This window comes from Chiloscyllium plagiosum, unplaced genomic scaffold, assembly GCF_037043375.1.
Source record: "Chiloscyllium plagiosum isolate Xiang-an unplaced genomic scaffold, Cpla_swu_hap1 HiC_scaffold_8, whole genome shotgun sequence".
Lineage (NCBI taxonomy): Eukaryota > Metazoa > Chordata > Chondrichthyes > Orectolobiformes > Hemiscylliidae > Chiloscyllium > Chiloscyllium plagiosum.
The window spans coordinates 95,932,148-95,959,821 of NW_028270146.1; the positions used below are offsets into that span (position 1 = coordinate 95,932,148).

Here is a 27,674-nt window from a genome sequence, read left to right on the forward strand (position 1 = left end):
GCAGCAGTGAATCACTTTTACTTGGCAGCTCTTGTTCACATGAAGAGCTTTCAAACTATTCCCTTTCCCAAACTGCATACGGAGCGGGATTTGAACTTATGTTCACGAGATTATTAGTTCAGTAACATAACCACTACATTAACGTGCAGTAGTTCTGATACTAAATGGGTCAGTAATCCAGAGCCCTGTTCTCTACCAAATGCTCCCTTTGAAATGTCAACAGTCTCCTGTTTATTTTCAGCAGGATCTGTTTTTAGTTGAGATTTGCAGCATTTGCGTTTTCTCTTTTCATATGCCTCCATGTCTCTGTGTGATGGTTCTGTTCCACAATGTGAAGTAATATCTTGGTACAGTTTGCATTCTTCAGCAGATTAGAGAGCAATTTGCTTCAAGCTTGGGATCTTTACCCAAGAGCGCTTTGGTATAAAATTACATCAATTATAATTCATTTCCCGTGGCACTGCTCTCAGACAAAAAACTTAAAACAAAGCACTTTGCGGTACATTATATTGTCTGCAAATCAGAAAAAAGCTCCAAGTATAAAATTACATCTATTAAATGCACTTACCAGCAATGTGGGCTCATTACAAAGCTCTACTACACAAACATAGAGATTACAAACAGAGACCACTTTCTGTAATTGCAGTAAATGACATAAGAATACACACCAGCCACTTTTTCTTTGCTAAAATCTCCCTGTGCCTATAATCAGCAGGAGCACCCTCATCTCTCAGTCAGGAGGTTGTGATGTCAATCGAAGTGATTTGATGGTATAAACTAACATTCTAGTGCATTACTGAAGGAGCATGGCATTGTCAGAGGAGTCGTCTTTCAGACAAGATGTTACACGATCTTTTCTCACATATGGACATGTAAAAAGTTCCATAGCACTAAGAGGCAGAGGAGTCCTCTTCAATATCTGGGTCAATATTATCAGCCCTTGACACCAACTAAAAGATGATCTGATCATTGCCATTGGACCAGCAAGCCAAAGGTGCAGGATATTGCTCTGGGGACATGCATCCAAACCATAGCAGCTTGGCACCATGGAATCCGAATTACATCAGTAAATCTAGAACATAGAGGGAGTCTCAGTAATGATTGTTTTAAAATCTACTTAGTGCATTAAATCTCTTAAGGAAACAAAATTTTCCATCCTAACCCAGTCTGGTCTATGTGTGACTCCAGACCCATAGCAAATACCTGACTGTTATCTGCTCTCTAAAACGGCCAACCGAGCCAGTGAGTCTGGTAATTAGGAATGGGTAAAGTGGCTATGCCAGAGACACCCATGCTCCATGCAAGAATTTTTTAAATTTACTTTTTGTGGAAGCTTGAAATGTGCAAATCGGCTGTCTGTCCTACATTACTGCCGTGGATACTCTTCAACAAGACACAACTGGCTGTAAAGTGATTTGAAATTTCCTGAGATTATGAAAAATGCTTTATAAAAACAAGTCTTCTCACTGGCACATTGTTTCACCACGAGTCCCACAGCAGTTGATCTCCATAAAAGAGCTCAGACGGGCTCAGAGGGTATCACAGCCATGCGCTATGCACATGCATTTTCCACTTGACAGAGAACAGCAGTGTGATACGGGTTGATTTTGCACCCCCCGTAAGTGGTCATGAGGCCAACAGGAGCATTCCCATCGAAGAACAGCTCATTAAACACAGGATTGGAATCAATGTTTTGGGATTTCTTTTGTTCGTGGACAGGGAAACTCCAGGGCATGGAGGGACCTGAACATAAGGAAGAGAATTTTTAAATTGATGTGCTGCTAAATCAGAAGCTAACGTAGGTCGGTAAGCGCTGGGCTAATGGCCGAGCAAGATACGGTATGAGCTAAGGCATGGACAGCAGAGCTTTGGATGCATGTGGGAGGTCAAGTAGCCACTGAGATAATCGAGTATCAAGCAACAAAGGCATAGATGAGGGTTTCAAACAGCAGATGAGTGGAGACAATGGCGGAGGCAGGTTCAGACTCAGGCTAGAGAGAATATGGAACTTATAGCTTTGACACATATACAAGGAATGCATATAGTGCACGCGCGCACACACACCATTTGTTTGTGCTGGTCTAATCATGGCATTATGCTCCATGACAACTCCTCCCATGATACCTTACCCCACCTTACTTTCATAATTGTTTATTTTTAGTGTCCTTAACTGCTTATTCAATTTCTCTTTAAATGCCTTGACGTGATTCACTTCAACTATTCCTTGTGATAGCAAGTTTCACATTCTATTCATTCTCTGGCTTTCTCTTGAATTCCCTTTTGGGGTTATTAGCGATTGATTTATATTTATCGACCCATCCCATATGAGAAAAAAATTCTTCCCCACACCTGTCCTATCAAAATCCTTCCATCAGTTCGAAAGAGAGACCTAACCTGTTAAAACATTTTCTTATAGTCGTTTAATTGGCAGCTTGATATATACATGAGGGAGAAGGGAACATGAGTGACATGTAAGCAGACCGGGACGAGGGAACTAGAGTGACAGGACTGGTGTGGACTACAACACTGGCACAGAGTAGTCATGCCCCGTTCCCTCAACAAGATCTTCCGGTAAGCTGGCAACAAAGTCCGATGCTCCAGCTGGAATTCTTTGCTCGGACCCATTCTTTTCCTCCCTCTTTCCTCCCTTCTCCTGGCCTCTGAAGAGAGGGGATGGTGGTCAGCAATCAGAGGCAGGGACACCAGTGACCAGGGGCCCAGTGCGGGAGCATGGCAGCAGCAAGCAATCAGAGGTCCCCTCTGATTGAAGGTCCTTGCTCTGGTCTGCAGTGGACGGCCCTTGGACAGAGATGGTGACGTTTGTCTTTTTAACTTCTTGTCTTTCAGACCTATGGTTATACTGCTGTCATGTAACATTTTTCCTTATTTCTCTAGTCTGTAACTAAGGATTGTACCTAGATATTCATAACCTAAGATGGCGCTGTGCGTTGGTGACATTGTGACAACTATAACAAATCTGTAATAAGAAGCTGGAGCTGGGTAATTTTTTTTAATCTAAGATGGCGCTGTAAGTGGCAACTTATCAACTTCTCACTGCACTCATTTGAGTACATGTGACAATAAAGCTAATTCAATTCATCAAATGACCTGTTTCTATGCTGCAGATCCTAAGTATCAGTTGTGATTACAGCCTGGCAACACATAATCTCGGCTGGCGCCGGCAGATACCTGGTGCAATGTACTCCTGTAAGACAAAGCTGTAGAGAGGAGGTAGTCTACAATTGTGTAGGTTGTGTACCATAGGCATTCAAAACCTTCAGTCCACAATCAACATGGTTTGGAGGGCCATGTCTGTTAAAGTCTGATCAGCCTAACTTTTTGTATATTGAAAATTAGAAACAATTGATTGGGAGGTTGACGGGAGGTGCATTTATCAATAATCAATTCAGCTTTATCATGTGGGCAGCACGGAGGCTCAGAGGTTAGCCAGTGCCTAATCTAATCTACATAGTTGTCCAAGGCAGGATTCGAACCCGGGTTCCTGGCACTGTGAGGCAGCAGTGCTAACCCCTGGAGTTTGCACATTTTCCCTGTATCTGCTTGGGTTTCCTCTGGGTGCGCCAGTTTCCTCCCACAGTCCAAAGATGTGCAGCTCAGGTGAGCTGGCCGCGCTAAATTGACCATAGTGTTAGGTGCATTAGTCAGGGGTAAATATAGTGTAGGGAATGGGTCTGGCTGGGTTACTCTTCAGAGGGCTGGTGTGGACCTGTTGGGCCAAATGGCTTGATTCCATACATGTAGGGAATCCTAATCAAATCATGTACTCCACTCTGTAAACAGTAAACTTATCTCTCAGAAACTGGCATTATATCAGCAACATGGAGAAAGCCACCAACATGAACTCCTGTTGAGTTATGACATTTTCAGGCCTGTGATCAATGTTAGAGTTGAAATTTCTGGCCTCAGAGCTTTTCTGGATTACCCAAACTTTAGTAATTTGGATAAGTCCTTAGTTGCAGCCAACAACTTTGCCTGGAATCTTTCATTGTTTGAAGGCAGGGAACTTACAAAGCCACCACATGTGTCTGACAGAATGGAGGTGATTGGGTTATCTGCTGCTATTGTCAATTAAGCAGAGAGATTGGACTGTATGTAGTACCACATAATTTGTGCATTTGACAATCTTTCACTTACTGCATATTACTGTAGAAATCACCCTTGCTTTTGTTGGGAAACGTTACTGCAACCTCAGTGATACCTTCTGCTTGCTATCATTCACACAGATTGCTTGCTGGTATATGTCCTGACATCGAGTCCTATACTGCCTCCAACTCACAGAGGACACAATAATGACAATAAATCCTATGGTAGGAAATGCTATTCTGCCCAAGAGCCACATCACAAGCTGCAAGTCTCAAGCAATGTCTTTGCAAGTAAAGAGCTGAGTTTTGTGACCTCTCAGTTCCCGACATTTAAGAGTCAATACCTGCAGAGTTTCAGTGCAAACAACAAGGACATGGTACTGTAAAGAGCAGCCCATGCAGAGGGATCCATTAGCAACGTGCACCAGGCACTATGATAGCAGCACCAGAACAAGCAGCAGTTTTGTAGGCGTCTGTAATGGTGGCTCCCACAACCAATACTCCACAATCACAGAATGGATATGCTACAGAAGGAGAGCATCCAGCCTGTTGTCTGTGTGCTGGCCCTCTGCAAGAGCAACTTAGCTGGTTGCACCCACTCGCACTTTCCTCGCAACTCTGAACATTTTTTCTCTTTAGATTATTATTCAATTCCCTTTTTGAAAACCATGTTTAAATCTGCCTCTACCACACTCTTAGGCAGATCCTAACCTGTTGCTGTGTCAAAAGAAAATCTTTCAATACCACCACAGGTTCTTTTGCCAATCTCCTTATATCAGTGCTATTTGATTCTCAGTGCATCCGCCAATGGCAAGTTTCTCCCTATCTACTTTGTTTCACAAGAGATTATTGAGTCAAAGCATTTGACGCATGATTTTGAACAATCTCAGGGAGATGACCCTCTTTCCCCGCCTCCCCCAGCTTCTCCAGGCTATCCACATAACTGACATATCTCATCTCTGGAACCATTCTTCTAAAATGTTCACATCCTTATAAAAGTGTGGTATCCAGAATTGAGTGTAAGATGCAGGTTAATGCCAAACCAATGAATCTATCCTGCAATTTCATCGTGCACGTATAAGACCATCGGATAGGATATAGGAGTAGAATTAGGCCCATCGAGTCTGATCCACCATTTAATCATGGCTGATATGTTTCTCAATCCCATTCTCCTGCTTTCTCACTCTAACCCTGATCCCCTCGGTAATGAAGAACCTATCTTATTTCGGTCTTAAATACACTCAATGATTTGGCCTCCACGGCCTTCTGTAGCAATAAGGTCTGGCTGAAGAAATTCCTCCTCATTTCGGTTCTAAAATATCATCCCTTCGCCTTGAGGCTGTGTCATAGCCTCTCCTACTTATGGAAACATCTTCTCCACATCCACTCTATCCAGGCCTCTCAGTATTCTTTAAGTTTCGATGAGATTCTCCCTCCCATCCTTCTCAACTCCATTAAGTACAGGCCCAGAGTCCTCAACCATTCCTCACATAACAAGCTCTTCATTCCTGGGATCATTCATGTAAATCTCCTCTGGATTTCCCACCCCCTCCAACGCCAGCATATCCTTCCTTAGATACAGGGCTCAAGATTGCTCACAACATGCCAAATGCAGTCTGACCAGTGCCTTAAAAAGCGTTGGCAGGATATCTCTGCTCTTGTTTTCTAACCCTCTTGAAATTAATGCTAACACTGCATTCACCTTCCAACTGCCAAGTGAACCTGCATGTTGACCTTAAAAGAATCCTGAACTAGATATCCCAAGTCCCTTTATGCTTTTGGTTTCCAAAGCCTTTCCTCACTTAAAAAAAAAGTCTACATTCTATTCTTCCGACCATAACCTCGAACTTCCCACATTGTGTTCCATTTGCCACTTCTTTACCCATTCTCTTCGTCTGACCATGTCATTCTACAACCTCCACATTTCCTTACTACTACTTTCCTCCATCTATCTTGGTATTACTTGCAAACTTAACAACAACGTACTCAGTTCCTTTGTCCAAATCAATAATGTATAACGTGAATAGTGGTGGTCTCAAGACTGATCCTTGCAGAATTCTACTAGAAACCTGCTGCCATCCTGAAAAAGATTCCTTTTTTCCCCATTCTCTGCCTTCTTCTGTCAGCCAGCCAATCCTCTATCCATGCCAGTACCTTGCCCCTAACACCGTGGGCTCTTAATTTATATCACAGCTTCCTGTGCAGCAGCTTGTCAAAGACCTTCTGGAAATCCAAACACATCACATCCACTGGCTCTCCTTTGTCTAACTTGCTCATTACCTCCTCAAAGAATTCCAACAGATTTGTCAGGCATGACCTCCGTTGTTTCAGATCTCTCTGTTCTGGCACTCCATTTACATTGTGTCCTTTATTTTAAATCTGCTCTCATTTCCCCAGCAAATTGAATCACTTCTGTACTAAACTTTTCTGTACTAAACTCAGTATGTCAGGTGTTCATCCATTCCACCAGCTTTTCACTATCCCCTTCACAGCTCATCATACCTCCAAGCTTTGCGTCATCTGCAAATTTTCAAAGTGTGTCCCAAAATATACACACATTTTTGTGCATCAAACAGTAGCCCCAGTGCCAATGCCTGGGCAAAACCAGTGTATGCATTTCTGTATCTGAAAAATAACCATTTTACCACCACATTCTGCATCCTTACATTCAGCTAACTCTAAAGGAGGGTTGCTGGTCTCTTAAATGCTTACCATGGTTTCTCTCCCACAAATTCTGCCAGACCTGCTGAGTTTCTACAGCAATTTCTCTTTTTCTTTGTTTCAGGTATCTGGCGTCCACAGTTCTCTGTTTGACTTTTGTATCCATGGACCCATTCTCCCTTTTATTCCATTGGTATTAACTTTGTAGCACTTCATTAAATGTCTTTTGGAAGTTCATGGACACCACAAAGTATATTACCCTCATCAACACTCTCTTCATCATTCCAACACCACACGTTTTGACCCATTTAGGATTCAGATGAGGAAGAATTTCTACACTTGCAGGGTAATTAATTTTTACAATCGCTATCCCAGACAGCTGTGGAAGTTCAGTCGTCAAGTCAGTTTCAGACAAAAATTGACCAATTTCTAGTTACTAATTATACCAAGCATTGTAGCATCTGGTGGCTTAGTGGTTAGCACTGCTGCCTCACAGAGCCAGGGAACCGGGCTCGACTTCACCCTTGGGCGCCTGCCTGCATGGAGTCTGCACACTCTCCGCATGTCTGCATGGGTTTCCTCCAGGTGCACTGGTATTCTGCCATTGTCCAAAGATGTGCAGATTAGGTGGAGGCTAGGCAGATTAGTGATGTGAAATGCAGGGTTTCAGGGACAGGGTGGGGGTTGAGAGGATGGGTAGGATGCTCTTTGGAAGAATTGATGGGCTAAATATCCTGCTTCATCATTTCCTGATGAAGGGCTTTTGCCTGAAATGTCAAATTTCCTGCTCCTTGGATGCTGTCTGACCTGCTGTGCTTTTCCAGCACCACTCTAATCTTGACACTGATCTCCAGCATCTGCAGTACCCACTTTCGCCTGAATGTCCTGCTTCCACACTGCAGGGATTATATGATGTCATGATTCTATGATACGGGGATAGTGCAAGAATATGGTATTCAGGTAGATGTTTGGCCAGTACTAAGGGGTTGAGACCTAGTCCTGTGTTCCAATGTGTTCCTACCCCTGCAGTTTTGATGCTGGAGCTACCAAAGACACGACGGGCTAAATTTCCGCCTTCTCCCCTGAAAGACTGCCATTCTGAGATAATGCACCCACAGTTTATTATTACAGGATTCAGTGCCTTTAAAATGGGGCATAATGATGTCTTTCTGGTTTCGTAACACTCATTTAAACCTAATGAATGTGCTGTTGTGAATGTGGTGCATAAACAGGAACCCGGTCTGAGTGAGAATGAACTAGCACATCCTGACAGCTTATCGCAATCTACGCTCAAAAGCTTTTCTCAGCTCTGGCTCCTGACAACTCGTCACTTTGCGCTCGCCTATCTCCCCCTGTGAATGAGTTCATGAAAGTCATGTGGCAACCCACAATGAGAAGTGGCTTTACTTCTTCTGCCTCTATCCTGGCTCTCAGCTGCTGTGAACTTTACCTGCCTGCGGTGGTAGTCCAGATACTGCACGATGAGTCGGGTGTTGACACTGTGACTCCATGTGTTCCCGAGAGCTGCAGTTGCGTAGCTTGTTTCTCCATCAGGACTTATCCCGCAATCTGCAAAGGCAGAGCACAGAAAACAATTCAATAGAAGCCAAATAAACATGCTTTACATTTTAACATATCCTAACTCCTCATTTCTTAGAATCGTATAATCCATATAGTGCAGAGAGGCGCTGTTTGGCCCATTGAGTCTGCACTGACCCTCTGAAGAGCATCCTATTCAGGCAAAAGTGAGGACTGCAAATGCTGGAAATCAGAGTCCAGATTAGAGTGGTGCTGGATGAAGGGCTGACGAAGGGCTTTTGCCCGAAACGTCGATTTTCCTGCTCCTCGGATGCCGCCTGACCTGCTGTGCTTTTCCAGCACCATTCTAATCTAGCATCTTATTCCTGTAAACCAACACTTTCCACGGCTAATCCACCTAGTGTAAGCATCCCTGAACACTATGGGCAATTTATCACGACCAACCTGCCTAACGTGCACATCTTTAGACTGCAGGAGGAAACCCATGCAAACTCCACATCGACAGTAACCTGAGGCTGGAATTGAACCTGGGTCCCCGGGACAGTGAGGCAGCAGTGCCAACAACTGAGTTTCTTTTATTTTGTGCTGGGGATAAGAGAACAAGGCACTTTTCAGATAAGACACCCAGTGTGAATATCAAGCACATCCAATGTCATACATGAATAGGTTAAATGCAGAGGAAAGGAAGAAGGAACTTCCATTTACATCTTGTCTTTTAATCAATTCAGCACTCCACAAACACTTCATAAACAATTAACACTTTTTTTTGAACTGCAGTTACTTTGTAGGAAAATTGGAGCAGCCAATTTGTGCAGAACAAGCTGTAACAATGTGGTAATGACCAGCAAATTTGTGTAATTAGGTGCTAATTGAAGGATAAATATTGGCCAGGACATCGGTACAAGCTCTCCTGCTGTTCATCAAATAGAACAACAACTTGCAATCCCAGACAAGCATATCTACCATAGGTTTCTAGAAGGTTAGAGTTCGAGACCTACCTGCACCAGAAGTGTTTTGCACCATGTCCAAACAGGTCTGCCATTTAAATAACTTTGGTTCACGAGCAGTCATACCTTTCAGATTAAGCAATTTACAACTGATCAACGGACAGGGACAGGTGGGTGAGACTGCACGTCGGGCAGGTACGGGGATCCAACGTATAGTGGTGGAGGGACCTTAGCTCTTGACTCTAACCAGCACATATGTGGTTCTTGCTGCATGTGTTCACGAGAATAAAGATTGCAGGGTGATTGAGTAGACTGAGCATGGTGCTATGGTGCGGGTCAAACAGGTAAATGAAAATACATGTGGCAGTTAAGGTTAGGTGAAGGTATAATTAAGGAGGAGAGACACCGTTTCTCTGCAGGTGCGATTTGGAATTCTGAACTCTATCCAATGCTAGGGTTAGGGACATCTCCCTGCAGCTGGAAACAAACTGGCTGAGGGAGGGGTCCAGTTGCTGAGAGTCCATATAAGAATCAATGATATAAATAGACCTAGGAATGATGACAGAGTTTAAGTAGTTACGGTCCAGTTTAAAATGCAGAGCCTCAAAAACAATCGTCGCTGGATTTTTACCTGCACCATAAATCGAATGGCATAAGATGAAACAAGTTGGAGGGTGACTACCAATGCGACAGGGATGGTGCAATTTCGAATTATGCACTGGCAGCAGACTCAGGAACGAAAGTTGGAATGGATTTCACTTTAACTGAGCTGTGTCCTGGTGAATTGCATAGTCAAGGCAGTGGACAGAGCATTAAGCTGAATGAGGGAGGTGATTGAAGGGAAATTTAAACATCCAGAGAGAAAAGTAGAGGTAAGGAACAGTGTGGGTAAGGATAAGCAAAGTGAAATAGAAGGGTCAAATAGTAATGTCCATGCAAAGAACAGTATTAAAAAATTACATCTGAATGAATGAGAGATAGATAAACACGTGACACAAACAGAGATTAGATTGTAGGTTTAAATGCAATCCCTCCCGACAGGGATATGGTTACAAGGTGACCAATTTTTGGAAATAACATTATCAGAGTATGCTACAGTGCAAAAAGGGAGACAGAACAACAAATCAGGAGGGGTAGCTATTATAGTGAAGAATGACATGTGGATATTATGGAGAGAGAATCTTCTCCTGAGTTAGAATCAGACTGGGGGAATGAGAAACAGCAACAGTCAGAAGCTTTGTGTGGAATTCGGTTACAGGCCATCTAACAGCATTCATGGCATGCGTTAGAGCATTCAACAAGAAGTTATTGAAACTTGGGACAAAGGCAACATAATAATGGTGGGGGACTTTAATCCCCATATATGTGGGAGAAAGCAAATTGTCAAAGGTGACTTGAAAAATGAGTTTATGACAGTTCCCTTGAGCAATAGGTTCTCAGCTCAAGGGGTAAAGTTATTTTAAATTCAGTATTGCTTAACGTGGCAGAGATCATTCGTAATTGCATATCAAAAAATCTACTCGGAGATGGCGATTATAAGAAGTCGCTCTTTCATATAAATGTTGGAAAGTGACATTATAAGCACAAATGAGAATCTGAAAGTCAATTGTATAGGTTTGAGGGGAGAACTAAATAGACGAAGAGCTTATGCTCAAAACGTTGACTCTTCTGCCCTTCAGGCGCTGCCAGACCGGGTGTGCTTTTCCGGCACCAAATTCTTTGACACAGATCTCCAGCATCTGCAGTCCTCACTTTCTCCCTGCTCAAAAATTTATCTTTGCCTTAAAAAACATACATCAAGGTAGCCTCAACTGCTTCACTGGGCAGGGAATTCCACAGATTCAAAACCCTGTGGGAGAAGAGGTTCCTCCTCAATTCAGTCCTAAATTCGCTCTCCCTTATTTCGAGGCTATGCCCCCTAGTTCTAGTTGAACCCACCAGTGGAAACAACCTCCCTGCCACTATCTTATCTATTCCCTTCATAATGTTATATGTTTCTACACAATCCTTCCTTATTCTTCTAAATTCTGATGAGTATGGTACCAGTCTACTCAATCTCTCCTCAATAGTCCTGCAAACGTCAACCTTCCCAACTCCAGAATCAACCAGTGCCAGTACAACCTTGGTCTCTTAATATGCTATGGTGACACCATAGTAATTTTTCAAATTGTTTGAGTTACCAATGGGTAATTCCCTTGCTCTAAAGGATCTCTCATGAAAGTCTCTAAACTGAACTTGAGTAAGAGACTCCAGGCAGTTCCGTTAGCCAGGGAGTGTTAGACAGACAAAGTCCAGTCCAGAAATGACATGCCATCCACTCACTCTAACCCTCAGACCATTCCTTCTTCCACCCCAAACATCCATCTCAACCACCTAATTATACCACTGACCACGTGACTAACCCCAGAATAGAGTCGGCCTAGCTTCTGACCTGACTACCCTTCCTGACCTCACCCAACCCATCCAGCATTCTGACCCTAATCCATTTCACCCATCTGTCAACTCACTGTCTTCCCACTTGCCCACATGCCATCCTACACATTAACCTATTAATCAATTATCGGTGCACCCATTAGAAATCAGAATCCCTGCAGTGTGGAAACAGGCCCTTCGGCCCAACAAGTCCATGCCGACCCTCCGAAGAGTAACCCAACCTGACCTAATCCCCTACCCTATTATCCTATATTTACTCCTGACTAACGCACCTAACCTACACATCCCTGAACACTATGGGCAATTTGGCGTGGCCAATTCACCCTAACCTACACATCCCTGAACACTATGGGTAATTTAGCACGGCCAATCCACCCTAACCTACACATCCCTGAACACTATGGGCAATTTAGCGTGGCCAATTCACCTACATTTATCCATTCACTTAATGACAAAAGTGCACGCTGGACAACTGAACTTAGCATATGCAGGTAGTAATGTGAAAAAGAAAACAGGATCTTGCACCAATAGAATTACCTGTTGGATGCAGTGCTCCACATTTCTAGAAAAGGCAGGGTCAGCTGATGTAGCAAAAAATCAGCGTCGAGGCGTATATAAGTGCAAGTCAGACAGCAATCCAACGATGATTGCTGCTTCTTGGAAAACTCTGACAATTGTAAGAGCTTTTACAAGTATATTAAAAGAAAGATAGTAACTAGCGGAGTAGACTCGGTGAGCTGAGTGGCCTATTTTTACTCCCATGTTTTATGGTTTAAAGGAAACATTAGTCCCAGTAGAAGTAGAAACAAAAGGAATGATCATGAGAAATTAGAAAACAGTAGACAGTATAAAACAAAATATTAGGGACCAGATTTTCACACAGAGTCAGAACAATATTGGTAATCTTTAAAAAAGAAGAAAGCACATAGGAACCTTGATTATCTGAATATCAATTATCCAAATTTCGGATTATCCGAAGAGCATCTCAAGGTCCCGATAGAAACATTACGTCAAAGGGCTGTTTCAACCCTGATCGCATCTTACGTTTACAGGTACAATGACTAAAAATGAACTTGGCTCACTGAAATGCTGCCGAAAACAGTCCTTGAAAGTCCAGGCACTGTCTCTAAATGACCAACCTCCCACCCTCCCTCTCTCTCCCCCAACACTTTCCCTGGAGTTCTACACAGGGGTGAACCCTAACCACCCCCCCCACCTTGCCCAGATAATCTCTCCAACACTGTCCTGTACAGGGCAGAGGTGGAACCTGTCAAAACGTTGCAGTAAAAAGCTGTGCGCGTGTGTGTGCGCTATTTGGAGACTTACCCCACAAAGGCAGCAAGAGTCTGACTGTTGGTGTACAGTCCGGCTGCCCTGGGGTAGGGGGGACGGATGGTTTGGGGGGGTTGGCGGGGTTTAGGGGTGAACGGGGTTTGGGGGCAGGGGTTCGCACACGGTGTGTTGCTGCCTAGACTCCTGAAAGGGGAGCAGAGTTCACAGAAAACTCCGAGACCAAGAGGAAATCAATTACCCGAATAATCAATTATCCGAGCGAAATAGCGCCCGCCCATCTTGTGCGGATAATCGAGGTTCCTCTGTCTTTAGATATTCTTTCCGCCAGTACGGAAAGGTGGGAGCATAAAAATCCCACTGCTGAGAAACTTGAACTTCGCAGGGTCTTTAGAAAACACCACCAAGTTTTAAAAGACCGTATCTTTGCTATTCCAAGGCCCTAGATCTGCAGTGTGAGAGTCATCAACTCTCCTGAAGCACAGATAACATCTGATTAAATATCATATTCTGATGTTATTTAAATCCTCATCCTTTCAAAAACGAAAGGAAAAAGGCTGCTGCATTCAGAGTCAAAAGGGAAAACACATGCTGGGAAACTTCTATGACCTACAGGCTATCTGGTACAACCCAGGAAAGACTATTACTATTTTTTCCTATAATTCCAACTTAGCTCAATGCAATAATTTCATACGAGCTGTTATTATGGCTAAGCTCTTAGGAATGCTTCGTTGAATTTCAAAAGGTTGAAAAACACTTGGTGGTGGAGTGCTGAGTTGTCATTTTGATTGACAGTTTTAAGGTGATATGAAAGGATTCACTGTCTTTGATGTGCTCACTGGGTTTAAGTTTGTTTTTATAACGGGTTGTCCATTTGAGGGGATTTAAAATGAGAGTTTGGTGTTTACTCAGTATCAAGTGTGAGTGAGTGAGCGCACTGTTAAATTGTTAGACATTTCTGTCAGTCTCCACATGGCTCCTTAAGTCTGCCTATAGTGGATACAGGATGAGTAGCTAGTGAGGACAGGATTTGGAGGGGGAAAGCAAGGAAGTGTGAACAGTGCAGATTAGTGGGCCTAACAATGTTTTAAACAACAGGAGCAAAGTTTAAGGGCACTAGTGAGGCCTTCTAAACAATGTGTATTGGCATTTGGCTTGCCTCATGGTCCCTCCAGTGTGCTTCTGGGATTGGCAGGAAGAACGCAGTTCTGCTCCCAACTGCAGAATGAAAACTAGTTGTGTTAGGGCCCTTTATGTTGGTTAAGTGCTTGTCTCCCGATTTAGGAAATTCCCCGATTCAAACTATGTAACTCAATGGCAAAAATCTGACTCTTTATACCTGCCTTCACAGGAGGAACTACAAGCTGCACACCAGAACTACAGAATAACTTCAATGCCAGTAAGAGTCAGGAAAATAAAGAAATTACCAGAAAAAGTAGTAGTCAAGAAGCTTAAGGGACTAAAATCTGGCATTACACCAGGGTCTGACAGCCTGCATCCTTTGATTGTAGAAGAATCAGTTGCACAGATAATATATGTGCTGATTTTTCAAAACTTCCTGCGCTCTGGAACAGTCCCAGCAAATTGAAAGTTAGCAAATGTAACACAGCGATTCAAGAAAGGAGGAAAAGACAAAGCAAGGAAGTACAAGCTCAGTCAGCTTCACATCCGCAATGCTCCCTCTAAACTGCACGGTCACAAGGCTGCTCACTCTGAGGGTCTGCACATGTTGAACGGCGTGTTAACGCCATTCTCTGTATTGACGTTTCAGAAGTTTCAGTTTCAGAAGTCACTGCCGTGCATGGAACCCAGAGGTCCACAAAGGAGAGAAAAGAATTCAAGTGAATGCAGGATGGGAAAGTAGTAGAAACACTATTAAAGAAGTTGTAACAACACACTTTGAAAATGACAGCACGATCAGGCAAAGTCAACATGGGAAATTACATTTGACAGATTTATTCAAAATTTTTAACAATTTCAAAGTATTGTAGGTAAAAGAGTGTATTGCAGTAGATTTCCAAAAGGCATCAATAAGATATCACACAAGATAATGAAAAGGAGGAGAATATATCAGAATTAATGCAGGATTTGTGAACAGACAAAAAAAAAGAGTAGGGATAAATTTTCAAGTTGGCAGGCTGTGTTGGAAACTTAACTTTTTACAGTATACATTAATAACCTGGATGAAGTGATAAGGAATATTGTACCTGTTTTGGTGATGATAACAAAGCTGGGTGGGAGTGCATACTGTGACAAGGTCACAAAGAACCCGGAGACAAGGTGGGAGATGGAGGATGAATGTGAGGGAGTGTTAGCTTCTTCATTTGTGTTGTAGGAACAGAAAAGCAGGTGTGAAACTTGCAAACGTTGAAGTTCAGAATGAGTTGGGTGTATCTGTACAAACAAAGTCAGCATGCAGCTGCAGCAAGCAATACATCTGAACACACGAATTAGGAGCAGAAGCAGACCACTCAGCCCCCAACCCTGTTCCATCAAACAATAAGATCTGATCTGATATAATTACTCCACATTCCTGACTGCCCCTGATAACTTTTCGCCCTCTTTCGTATCAAGTAGTTATTTACGTCTGCCTTAAAAATATTCAAGGAATCTGCTTCTGTCATATTTTGAGGAAAGAGCTCCAAAGACCATCTGTGAGGAGAGAAAAAAAAAGTTGTCATCACTGCCTTAAAATGCAAGATGCTAACCACTGAGCTACCATGCCGCAGACTACATGGATCAGTTAGCAGCTGTACCACTGAGAAGTAGGAAGCTTTATATACATAAGTTTCAGGGATGTGGTCACACTAAAAGTTCAGCCAGATAGATGGGTGACCCCAAGAGGGACAGGCATGCAGTGCAGGAATCCCTGGGGCCATTCTTCTTGCAAACAGAGATACCATTCTGGATACTGTTGCAGGGGGAATGGCCTCTCAGGGGAAAGGGGGGGAACAACATTTCAACTCCCCCTTCCACTCAGCCGAGGACATGGAGGTCCTGGGCCTCCTTCACCGCCGCTCCCTCACCACCCGACGCCTGGAGGAAGAACACCTCATCTTCCACCTCGGAACACTTCAACCCCAGGGCATCAATGTGGACTTCACCAGTTTCCTCATTTCCCCTTCCCCCACCTCACCCCAGCTCCAAACTTCCAGCTCAGCACTGACCCCATGACTTGTCCTACCTGCCTATCTTCCTTTCCACCTTTCAACTCCACCCTCCTCTCTGACCTATCACCTTCATCCCCACCTGAGTACACATCAGTTGAAAGGTTGGGCAGAGAAATCGGAGTTGGATTTCACTTGCAGGCAAACCCGCCAGGGTTAATAGTCGCAGTGGTATTACTGCTGACTTAAAAGCCTCTGTTGGCAGTCAGGCAGAAAAGCCATGCACAACACAAACTTAATCACAGTGCAGGCTGGGCGACCTGCTATTAGGGAATGCATTAAATTCTACTGTTCGTATCTATATTTAATTGATCATTTTTGATCTCTCAAGGGATATGGAGAGCAATATTCCCTGTAAACTGCGTAGCATGCGGGTACGTCATTTTGCATGTATGGGCTTGTTGGCTTCTGCTTTGTGCTGCCATACAGGAATCTTAGAGGTCCGCAACAAGGCACATAAAATAAGAGGGAATGGAGACGAGAGGGTGGGCCTGGAAGCGGAATTGAAGCCAAAGATCAGTCACAATAGCACTGAATGACAGTCACTCGACAAAACGTATGACCTGCTCCTATTCCTAATTCTTACATTCTTAGGATTGTTAATATCAAGGTCTGGAGCTCTATCTGCCCATTAAGATGGGCAGAAGTCAAAGAACTTTGTCAAAATCAGATGTTACAAATTTCCTGAATGAGCAGATACTGTTCTGGATCTCTGTATAACAGCTGCCTGACCTTTATGCAAATGATCTTTCACCTGTCAATGAATGGAATTGAGTTTGAGGCTATTTTGAGAAACATACGTTTAAACTTAATGGGTCTTAATGGTCGCCATCAGCAGAAAGTTGTGGTACGATCCCAAGCAGTGACAAACTCGTACACATGCTCATGTGCTTCTGTTCAGCCACCACGGATGCATGTGGGAAACTGTGGGAAGTCCCATGATTGGTGTCTGTACAAACTTCCGACAAGAAAAACCTAGCGGATGCAAGTGCTGGCCAGTGTTGGCAATTTCAGATATGACTTCAACTTTCCAGTCAGTGATGAATAGACCCATATCAAATACTCCCACATGTGGATACAAATGCTGCCATGGTCATTCAGTTAGGCCCAGTACTTTGCAAACTGTCCTCAACCTTCAGCAACCACATCCTTACCACATTTAGCTCTGGTGTCCCACCGAGTGCTGATACAATTAGCTCTCAAGTTTCTTCAGTTCTCAATTGCTAACCTGACCCGATCTCTGCTACTGACAAATAGAAAGCTGTACTCATATTTCCACACAGATCTCTTGAACATCACTTTTTTCTTTAAAAAAGGTGCAGTCTCAACCACAGCAGTCTTTTTTTCTTCAACTAATCGCTTTTAGTTCTTTGCTGCTTGCTACAAAGGACAGGGCAATGCTGGCTCAAATGTGGAGTGTCCTGCTCAATGAGTAGCTGACCACTGACCGGTAAGGTCCCGGGTTCAATCTCCAAGCCTCAACTCAGCTGAGTTGCAAGTGATGACAATGTTGTCTTCTCACTGGTTCTAGGCCATGTGTCAGCATGGTAAGTAATGGGCTGAACTGTTCACAGTTAGAAGACACCGACTGCCCAAGATACAAATACAATGATGGGTCACCCAAACAATGCTGCACAGTACAGACCGTTGCACGGAAACAACAGCTAGAAGAAGATATTGGCTTTTAGAGCATAAAAATGTGTTGCTGGAAAAGCGCAGCAGGTCAGGCAGCATCAAAGGAACAGGAGAATCAACGTTTCGGGCATAAGCCCTTCTTCAGGAATGAGGAGGGTGTGCCAAGCAGGCTAAGGTAAAAGGTAAGGAGGAGGGGCTTGGGGGAGGGGCGTTGGGAATACGATAGGTGGAAGGAGGTTAAGGTGAGGGTGATAGGCCAGAGAGGGAGTGGGAGGGGGCGAGAAAACCTACAAGGATGAAAAAAAAAGTAAGCTTCCTGTAATCTCATTGCAATTAATACAAAGGATGATCAAAAAATGAAAAGGACAATTTTCACAGTATATATTTGGAAGATTCTGTCTTCCATCCCTTCATTGTAAGTCCTCACTTTGTGCATCACTACAGTCTCCCAATCATTTGAATGAGGGGATCAAACATAATATTTCTTAATTTACTAACCAGGGGGAGTGAAAAGGTGGATGTATAGAGTGGTGTTGACGAGGAGGCTATATAGAGCCTTTACAGCAATTTAAACAAGTTGTGTGATTGAGCAATGGCAGATGCAGTATAGTGTGGATAAGTGTGACATTGTCCATTTCAGAAGGAGAAACAGAATGGCTGAGGAATATTTAATGGATGACTGACTGAGTAATGTTGATGTATCGAGAGAGCTGGTATCCTTGAAAACCCAGTATGAGAAACAGCTTTCAGGTGCAGCAGGAAGGCATGTGGTATCCTGGCCTCCATTGCAAGAGGATTTGAGTACAGGAGCAAGCTACTCTTATTGCAGCTGTACAGGGCCTTGGTGAGACCAAACCTGGAGTATTATGCACAGTTTTAGCACTCTTACACAAGAAAGGTTATACTTGTCACAAAGGGAGTGCAACAAAGTTTCCTCCGACTGATTTAGAGTCGTAGAGATGTACAGCATGGAAACAGACCCTTCGGTCCAACCAGTCCATGCCGACCAGATATCCCAACCCAATCTAGTCCCACCTGCCAGCACCCGGCCCATATCCCTCCAAACCCTTCCTATTCATATACCCATCCAAATGCCTCTTAAATGTTGTAATTGTACCAGCCTCCACCACTTCCTCTGGCAGCTCATTCCATACACGTACCACCCTCTGCGTGAAAAAGTTGACCCTTAGGTCTCTTTTATATCTTTCCTCTCTCACCCTAAACCTATGCCCTCTAGTTCTGGACTCCCCCACCCCAGAGAAAAGACTTTGTCTATTTATCCTATCCATGCCTCTCATGATTTTGTAAACCTCTATAAGGTCACCCCTCAGCTTCCGACGCTCCAGGGAAAACAGCCTCTCCCTGTAGCTCAGATCCTCCAACCCTGGCAACATCCTTGTAAATCTTTTCTGAACCCTTTCAAGTTTCACAACATCTTTCTGATAGGAAGGAGACCAGAATTGCATGCAATATTCCAACAGTGGCCTAACCAATGTCCTGTACAGTCTCAACATGACCTCCCAACTCCTGTACTCAATACTCTGACCAGTAAAGGAAAGCATACCAAATGCCTTCTTCACTATCCTATCTACCTGCAACTCCACTTTCAAGGAGCTATGAACCTGCACTCCAAGGTCTCTTTGTTCAGCAACACTCCCTAGGACCTTACCATTAAGTGTATAAGTCCTGCTAAGATTTGCTTTCCCAAAATGCAGCACCTCACAGTTATCTGAATTAAACTCCATCAGCCACTTCTCAGCCCAATGGCCCATCTGGTCCAGATCCTGTTGTAACCCTCTTTGCTGTACACTACACCTCCAATTTTGGTGTCATCTGCAAACTTACTAACTGTACCTCTTATGCTCGCATCCAAATCATTTATGTAAATGACAAAACGTAGGGGGCCCAGCACCGATCCTTGTGCCATTCCACTGGTCATAGGCCTCCAGGCTGAAAAACAACCCTCCACCATCTGTCTGAAAAACAACCCTCTGTCTTCTACCTTTGAGCCAGTTCTGTATCCAAATGGCTAGTTCTCCCTGTATTCCATGCGATCTAACCTTGCTAATCAGTCTCCCATGGAGAACCTTGTCGAACGCCTTACTGAAGTCCATATAGATCACATCTACTGCTCTGCCCTCATCAATCTTCTTTGTTACTTCTCCAAAAAACTCAATCAAGTTTGTGAGACATGATTTCCCACGCACAAAGCCATTTTGACTATCCCTAATCAATCCTTGCCTTTCCAAATGCATGTACATCCTGACCATCAGGATTCCCTCCAACAACTTGCCCACCACCGAGGTCAGGATCACCGGTCTATAGTTCCCTGGCTTGTCTTTACTGCCCTTCTTAAACAGTGGCACCACGTTTGCCAATCTCCAGTCTCTGGCACCTCACCCGTGACTATCGATGATACAAATATCTCAGCAAGAGGCCCAGCAATCACTCCTCTAGCTTCCCACAGAGTTCTCGGGTACACCTGATCAGGTCCTGGGGATTTATCCACTTTTAACCGTTTCAAGACATCCAGCACTTCCTCCTCTGTAATCTGGACATTTTGCAAGATGTCACCATCTATTTCCTTACATTCTATATCTTCCATATCCTTTTCCACAGTAAATACTGATGCAAAATATTCATTTAGATTCTCCCCCATTTTCTGTAGCTCCACACAAAGGCCGCCTTGCTGGTCTTTGAGGGGCCCTATTCTCTCCCTAGTTACCCTTTTGTCCTTTATATATTTGTAAAAACCCTTTGGATTCTCCTTAATTCTATTTGCCAAAGCTATCTCATGTCCCCGTTTTTCCCTCCTGATTTCCCTCTTAAGTATACTCCTACTTTCTTTGTACTCTTCTAAGGATTCACTCAATCTATTCTGTCTATGCCTGACATATGCTTCCTTCTTTTTCTTAACCAAACCCTCAATTTCTTTAGTCATCCAGCATTCCCTATACCTACCAGTCTTCCCTTTCACCCTGACAGGAATATACTTTCCCTGGATTCTTGTCATCTCATTTCTGAAGGCTTCCCATTTTCCAGCCGTCCCTTTACCTGCGGACATCTGCCCCCAATCAGCTTTCGAAAGTTCTTGCCTAATACCGTCAAAATTGGCCTTTCTCCAATTTAGAACTTCAACTTTTAGATCTGGTCTATCCTTTTCCATCACTATTTCAAAATGAATAAAATTATGGTCGCTGGCCCCAAAGTGCTCCCCCACTGACACCTCAGTCACCTGCCCTGCCTTATTTCCCAAGAGTAGGTCAAAGTTTGCACCTTCTCTAGTATGTACATCCACATACTGAATCAGAAAACTGTTTTGTACACACTGAACAAATTCCTCTCCATCTAAACCTTTAACACTATGGCAGTCCCAGTCGATGTTTGGAAAGTTAAAATTCCCTACCAAAACTACCCTATTATTCTTACAGATAGCTGAGATCTCCTTACAAGTTTGTTTCTCAATTTCCGTCTGACTATTAGGGGGTCTATAATACAATCCCAATAAGGTGATCATCCCTTTCTTATTTCTCAGTTCCACCCAAATAACTTCCCTGGATGTATTTCCGGGAATATCCTCCCTCAGCACAGCTGTAATGCTATCCCTTATCAAAAACGCCATTCCCCCTCCTCTCTTGCCTCCCTTTCTATCCTTCCTGTAGCATTTATATCCTGGAACATTAAGCTGCCAGTCCTGCCCATCCCTGAGCCATGTTTCTATAATTGCTATGATATCCCAGTCCCATGTTCCTAACCATGCCCTGAGTTCATCTGCCTTCCCTGTTAGGCCCCTTGCTTTGAAATAAATACTTTATTCGTCCTACCTTGTCCCTGCCTGCCCTGACTGTTTGACTTACTTCTATTCTCAGCTGTACCCATCTCAGATCAATCTCTTTCCTCACTATCTCCCTGGGTCCTACCCCCCCGCTCCCCCCCCAACCTTACTAGTTTAAATCCTCCCAAGCAGTTCTAGCAAATTTCCCTGCCAGCATATTAGTCCCTTTCCAATTTAGGTGCAATCCGTCCTTCTTGTACAGGTCACTTCTACCCCAAAAGAGATTCCAATGATCAAAAGATGTGAATCCTTCTCCCATACACCAGTTCCTCAGCCATGCATTCATCTGCTCTATTCTCCTATTCCTGCCCTCACTAGCTCGTAGCACTGGGAGTAATCCAGATATTACTACCCTTGAGGACCTCCTTTATAAATTTCTGCCTAACTCTCTGTAATCTCCCTTCAGCATCTCAGAACCTTTTCCCTTCCTATGCTGTTGGTTCCAATGTGGACAATGACCTCCTGCTGGCCCCTGTCCCCCATGAGAACATTCTGCACCCTCTCTGAGACATCCTTGATCCTGGCACCAGGGAAACAACACACCATTCTGCTTTTTCTCTGCTGGCCACAGAAACGTCTGTCTGTACCTTGGACTACAGAATCCCCTAACACAATTGATCTCTTGGAAGCTGACGTACCCCTCGTTGCATTAGAGCCAGTCTCAATACCAGAAACTTGGCTGTTCGTGCTACGTTCCCCTGAGAATCCATCACCCCCCACATTTTCCAAAATAGCATACCTGTTTGAAATGGGTATATCCACAAAAGACTCCTGCACTAGCTGCCTACCTCTCTTACCCTTCCTGGAGTTAACCCATCTATGTGACTGTATTTGAGACATTCCCCCCTTCCTATAACTGCCATCCATCACGTACTGTTGATGTTGCAAATTCCTCATCGCTTCTATCTGTCTCTCCAACCGATCGACTCAATCTAATAAGATTCGCATCCAACAGCATTTATGGCAGATATAATCTGTAGTAACCCTTAAACTCTCTTTAAACTCCCACATCTGACAAGAAGCGCATATCACTCTAAGAAAGGCCATTTTTGCTCCTTCACAATCTACCGATCCAGAAAATAATACCGTCTTATTCCTCTACAAACTCTGCTCCAGGTTAAATTAATAGCTATGGCTTATATTTTAAGTTTAATCAAGAGACTTTTCTCCAGAAACATATAGTCAAGAAAGAATCCATTGTACTCACTACTGCAGCCTTTCTCTTGGACAGACTTAAAACAACAATTAACTTATCTGATTCTCTGCTGTGAACTTCGCCCAACAGTTCCTCCAAGATTAGTTGTGAATTTCACTGTTTGTTAATTTTCCCAGATGCATTCCAATGTCCAGCGATACACAAATTCAAACAGCAAAGGGGGTAACTGTGCAGGTTCCCTCTCTCTCTCTCCTGCACTGTCCTCACCATGTGCTTCCTTTGTCTGCTCTTCTCCCTTTTAAACTGCTGCTGTTTTGACTTTTTTTTCCCAAAGTTCCAAAATGATGTAACAGTATATAAAACAGTAATTGCTGCTCCTGGAATTCGAGGAAATCACCTCCAACACCTAAAATACCTCAAAGAAAGGAGCAGCTCTTACAGCCAGAAATTTTTCCCGTCCTCCATCTTGAATTCTGGGATTTAAAAAGGGATTGCTCAGACTGGGCCTGTGCTCACTGGAGCTTAGAAGAATGAGAGGAATCTCGTGAGAAGATATAAAAATTTTGAATAGAGAGATGATGTTTCCCCTGTTAGGGGTCTCCAAGACAAGGGGTCATGGTTTTAGGGAAAACGATTGGCCATTTCAGACTGAGATGAAAAGAAATCTCTTCACTCAAAGTGATGACCCTATGGAACTCGCTATCATGTAAACCTGCAGAGGCCAAGTCACTGACGATATATTAGTAAATAATAAATGTATGAAGGCTAAATATGTCGCAAAATATAGAGTAAGAACAGGAGTACGACAGGCATGAGACAGAGGATCAGCCATGTTGAATGATAAAGCTGGTTCAATTGGTCAAGCGGCCTACTCCTGATCCTATGTTTTATGTTTCTGTTCTAAGTCATTATTTTGCACTTCTCCCGAATATCCCCAATTCATTCTATGCTCCAGTTCTCAATTTAACTCAATCGCAGGATTAAGGTGTTGTACTAATTGAATAATTCTTTCAAAGAGCCAAGGTAGACACAATGACAGAAATGGCATTCTTCAACGTCATAACAAGCGCAAGAACTCAGCTCTAATCATTAAAAGAGGACACTAAGGTTTAGATTTGGTTTTTTTGCAACAGCTTCAACTATGATAGATGACAGCTGCCAAGCTGCGAGTTGCAAGCTCTTTCAGTTTCTGTGCAGTTACATTTCTTGTAGTTAAAACTCTTTAGTGAGAACACTCCAACTCAGAAATATGGTGATTTCAACCTAACAGAGTGAACATGAGCAAGAGGTCAACAACGCATGTAGGCCTCTACTGCTTAACACTGTAGGGTCATGATAATTCCAAGTACACCAGATCGCCATCCCATCAGAACTAGACTGTTTGCTAATGCTTCTATGAAGTGACTAGGATGCAATGTAAAGGCAACATGTTGTTGTTGAGGAAAATATAATCAAAGATAGGTTTGCATTTATATAGAGCCTTTCATGACCACAAACCTTTACAGCAAATGAAGCACCTTGTTGGAGTGCAGGCTCTGTTGTATATAGGAAACATAGCGCCTAAATTGTACTCAGTAAGCCCCCACAAATAGCAATGCAGTACTGACCAGAAGATCTGTTTTAATGGGGTTTGTGTGTATGGAAGCAAGGTAAATGTCAATCACAAATTAAAGAAGCTCTGGAAATATTGTTTCCTGCTGCTAAATATGGATGATTTGGTACAGGGACGTAATAGAAAAAAATACGTACCAGCAATTAACAGTAGAAAATGACACTCAGTACCACGTGTACAAATGCACCCATGGGGAAACTTGGGTGCACTGTGCATGTTCTATTAAAAACAGCACCTGACCAGAATAGTATTGTGCAAATAAAAAAGTATTTGCAGGAAGCTATGTTTGGGCATCATTGTGAAGTGACCGAGGTCCTTTGGGCCCCTGTGGGTTCCTGTCCTATGACTGTTTCCATTGAGAGCAGTCACCCCAAGCAGGAAGTGGTGGGCCTAATTATAGAGAAGAGTTCACTGCTTCAAGTCAGGTCTCAGTAGAGCAATATGCACACATCATCTTGGCCTGGGGAGGGTGGTGTCTAAGTCATGCGCCACCTATAACTACATCATTATATTAAACACAGAAGCTTTTCTCAGAGAGGCATTGCCTCCATATTTCCTCCCTATTGCTTCTGTAACCCTCCTCTCCTCTTGGGAAGGAATAATTGGGGGCTTTTAGTGTTGGAAAACTACAACTTACAATTTCTACAGCGCCATTTAACGGAGCGAGAGAGTAATGAGAGCACTGTCAGAAGCAGTTAATTTGCACCTTTCACAAGCTCAGCACATCAGAAAATGTTTTACAGCAAATGAAGCATTTTGAAGTGTAGTCGCTGTTGTAGGCAGTACTAGGTCAGGTGACAAGAAGCTTGCTTAAAGAGGTACGTTTTAAAGGACACCTAAAAATGGGATGAAAGGTGAAGAGGCTTTGAGGTTTAGGAAAAGAATTCCAGAACTTAGAACCAAGATAGCCGAGGGAATATTCATCAATAATGGAGTGATAAAAACTGTGGATGCACAAATCCAGAGTTGAGGGAACGCAGAGATCTGATGACACTAAGACACAGGAAGAGGTTGACAGCAATGATGGAGAGATAGAGTTGGGTGTGGTCAGAGTGCACAGGGAAAGTGATCCCATATCCATGGACTATATCATCAAGGGATTGCATGTTGTTGAGGACATAAGGAGGAACCAAAAATTGAATCCTGGAGAATTCCAAAACTGATGGCTCGATGGAAAGAAAGCCTTGGGTGAAGATATACTGGCTGGATGAGTCTTCAATAACAACAAAGTTCAGTACTTAATAAATTTACTAATAGCTGATGTGAAATGTAAAAATGTCATGATCTGAAGTAGGATTTTGCTTAAGGTGCAGAGTGAAGGGAACTTTACCCCAAGCTAGGCCCTAGCTAGCCTGGGAGAGGCAATTTTATTTAATTTCTGACCTACTGTCATATTCGGCTTGGAATGTGCATAATGGGAGAACACAGAAGAAGCTTCCTTCTCATCTGTATTGTACACGGCTGTGTTTTCAGACAGTAAAGTTTGTCTCCCCTTGGATTCCAGCATCTGCAGTTTCTTTGTCTCTCGTAAGCAAACAGATATTTGGACAGGTGTGGTAAATATTTTCAACCAATACAGAGCAACGACTATCAATCAGGATGATGAACTACTTAGTCAATATAGTGGGTTATACGTAAGATGTGGTTAAACTGGTACCCTGCTTCAGTTAGGCCATTATTCAGTTCGGTCATCTAAAATCCAGAGAACATTTGAACAGTTCAAAGAGTCATTGACGCATCTTCCTACCTCAGGGGTCAGAGTTATAAAAAGAGACTAGCCAAACTGGACCTTTTAAACGGAGTAGGAGATGTCTTAAGATTGGTCTCAAAGTTGCATTTCACAGAATATATACCACAGATTCAGGCCATTCAGCTCAACGAGTCCACATCAATCTTTATGTTCCACTCATGATTCCTTCTCTACTTCCTTATTTAGCCATTAGAATAGGCATCTATTCCCTTTTCCTTCACATACAGCTCCCCCTGACATGCACCTATACCATTTCCCTAAATGGCTCCCGTTCACAGTGAGTTCCATAATTTCAACTTTCTCTGGGTACATGTCGCCTCCAAATTCTCAATTTGACTCTGCACTCACTAGCTTACATTGATGGCTTCTGCTGTTTCTGTTGTCCGACAAGTGGTAAACATTCTCTCTGTGTCCACTCTGCTAGAACCTTTGATAACTTAAGACCATAAGGTGACCATCAGCCTTGCTTCTTTAAGATAAAAGAGACTGAGTCTATTCACCCTTTGCTGATATATAGAATCATAGGATTTTACAGGGCAGAAGGAGGCCATTCAACACACTCTCCTGGCTCCTGAATGAGCTACTGCACTAGTCCCATTCTCTAGCCCTTCTTCTGACGCCTCTAAATTCATCACTGTCAAATGCATCTCCAGCACTCTTGAAACCTATGGAATCCACCTCCACCACTCTCCCAACCAGAATATTCCAAATCCTATCAATTCTCTGAGTAAAGAAGTTTCTACTCAGCTCACTCCTTGCTCTCTTGCTGACAATATTGAAATTGAGGTCGTAGCTACTGACATCCAGACTAGTAGAAACAGAATATCCTTCTAGGCCTTGTCAAAATTATTCATAATTTTGTACACCTCAATGAGATCACCCCTTACTCTTCCCTGCTCCAAGGGGAATAGAGAGATGGCCTAGTGGTACTATCACTGGATTGTTAATCCACAGACCCGGATAAAGTTCTGGGGACCTGGGTTTGAATCCCGCCATAACAGATGGTAGATTTGAAGTTAATACAAAATCTGGAATTAAGACTCTAAATTATGACTACGAGCCATTGTTGACTGTTGTAAAAAACCATTTGGTTCACTAATGTCCTTTAGAGAAGGAAACAGCCATCCTTACCTGGTTTGGCCTGCATGTGACTCCAGACCCACAGCAATGTGGTTAACTCTTAACTGGCGTCCGGGCAATTAGGGATGGGCAATAAACGCTGGGCCTAGCCAACAATGCCCTCATCCTGTGAGTGAATAGATAAAGTCCAATTCCTCAAATCTTTCCTGATATTCAAAATCCCTCATTCCAGGAAGCATTCTTGTAAATCTCCTTTACACTGTCTTCGGGGCTTTAACGTGCCAAGGTGCCCAGACTGAAGTCTGAATTCGGTCTGACCAGGATCCTAGAAACTTTCTTCACTATTTCATGGGCTTCTGTGAAGCCTGAAGCTTCACAGAATTATGCACTTGAACCTCAAGGTCCTTCTGCCTCTGTACTCCCCTCAAAAATTGTACCATTGTCCCTGTAGATTCTCTCCATGTTT

General features: G+C 43.3%; 1 protein-coding gene across 6 annotated transcripts in view; it reads right to left on the minus strand.

Moving 5' to 3' along the window:
• The window catches only part of rad51b (RAD51 paralog B), a 550,826-nt gene that overhangs the window by 136,325 nt on the left and 386,827 nt on the right, over window positions 1-27,674 (minus strand). For all 6 annotated transcript variants that reach the window (XM_087990130.1, XM_087990129.1, XM_087990128.1 and 3 more), the window contains one exon: window positions 8,215-8,333. In XM_087990130.1, the coding sequence (XP_087846256.1) occupies window positions 8,215-8,333 (119 nt within the window). The remainder of the gene's footprint in view (window positions 1-8,214; window positions 8,334-27,674) is intronic.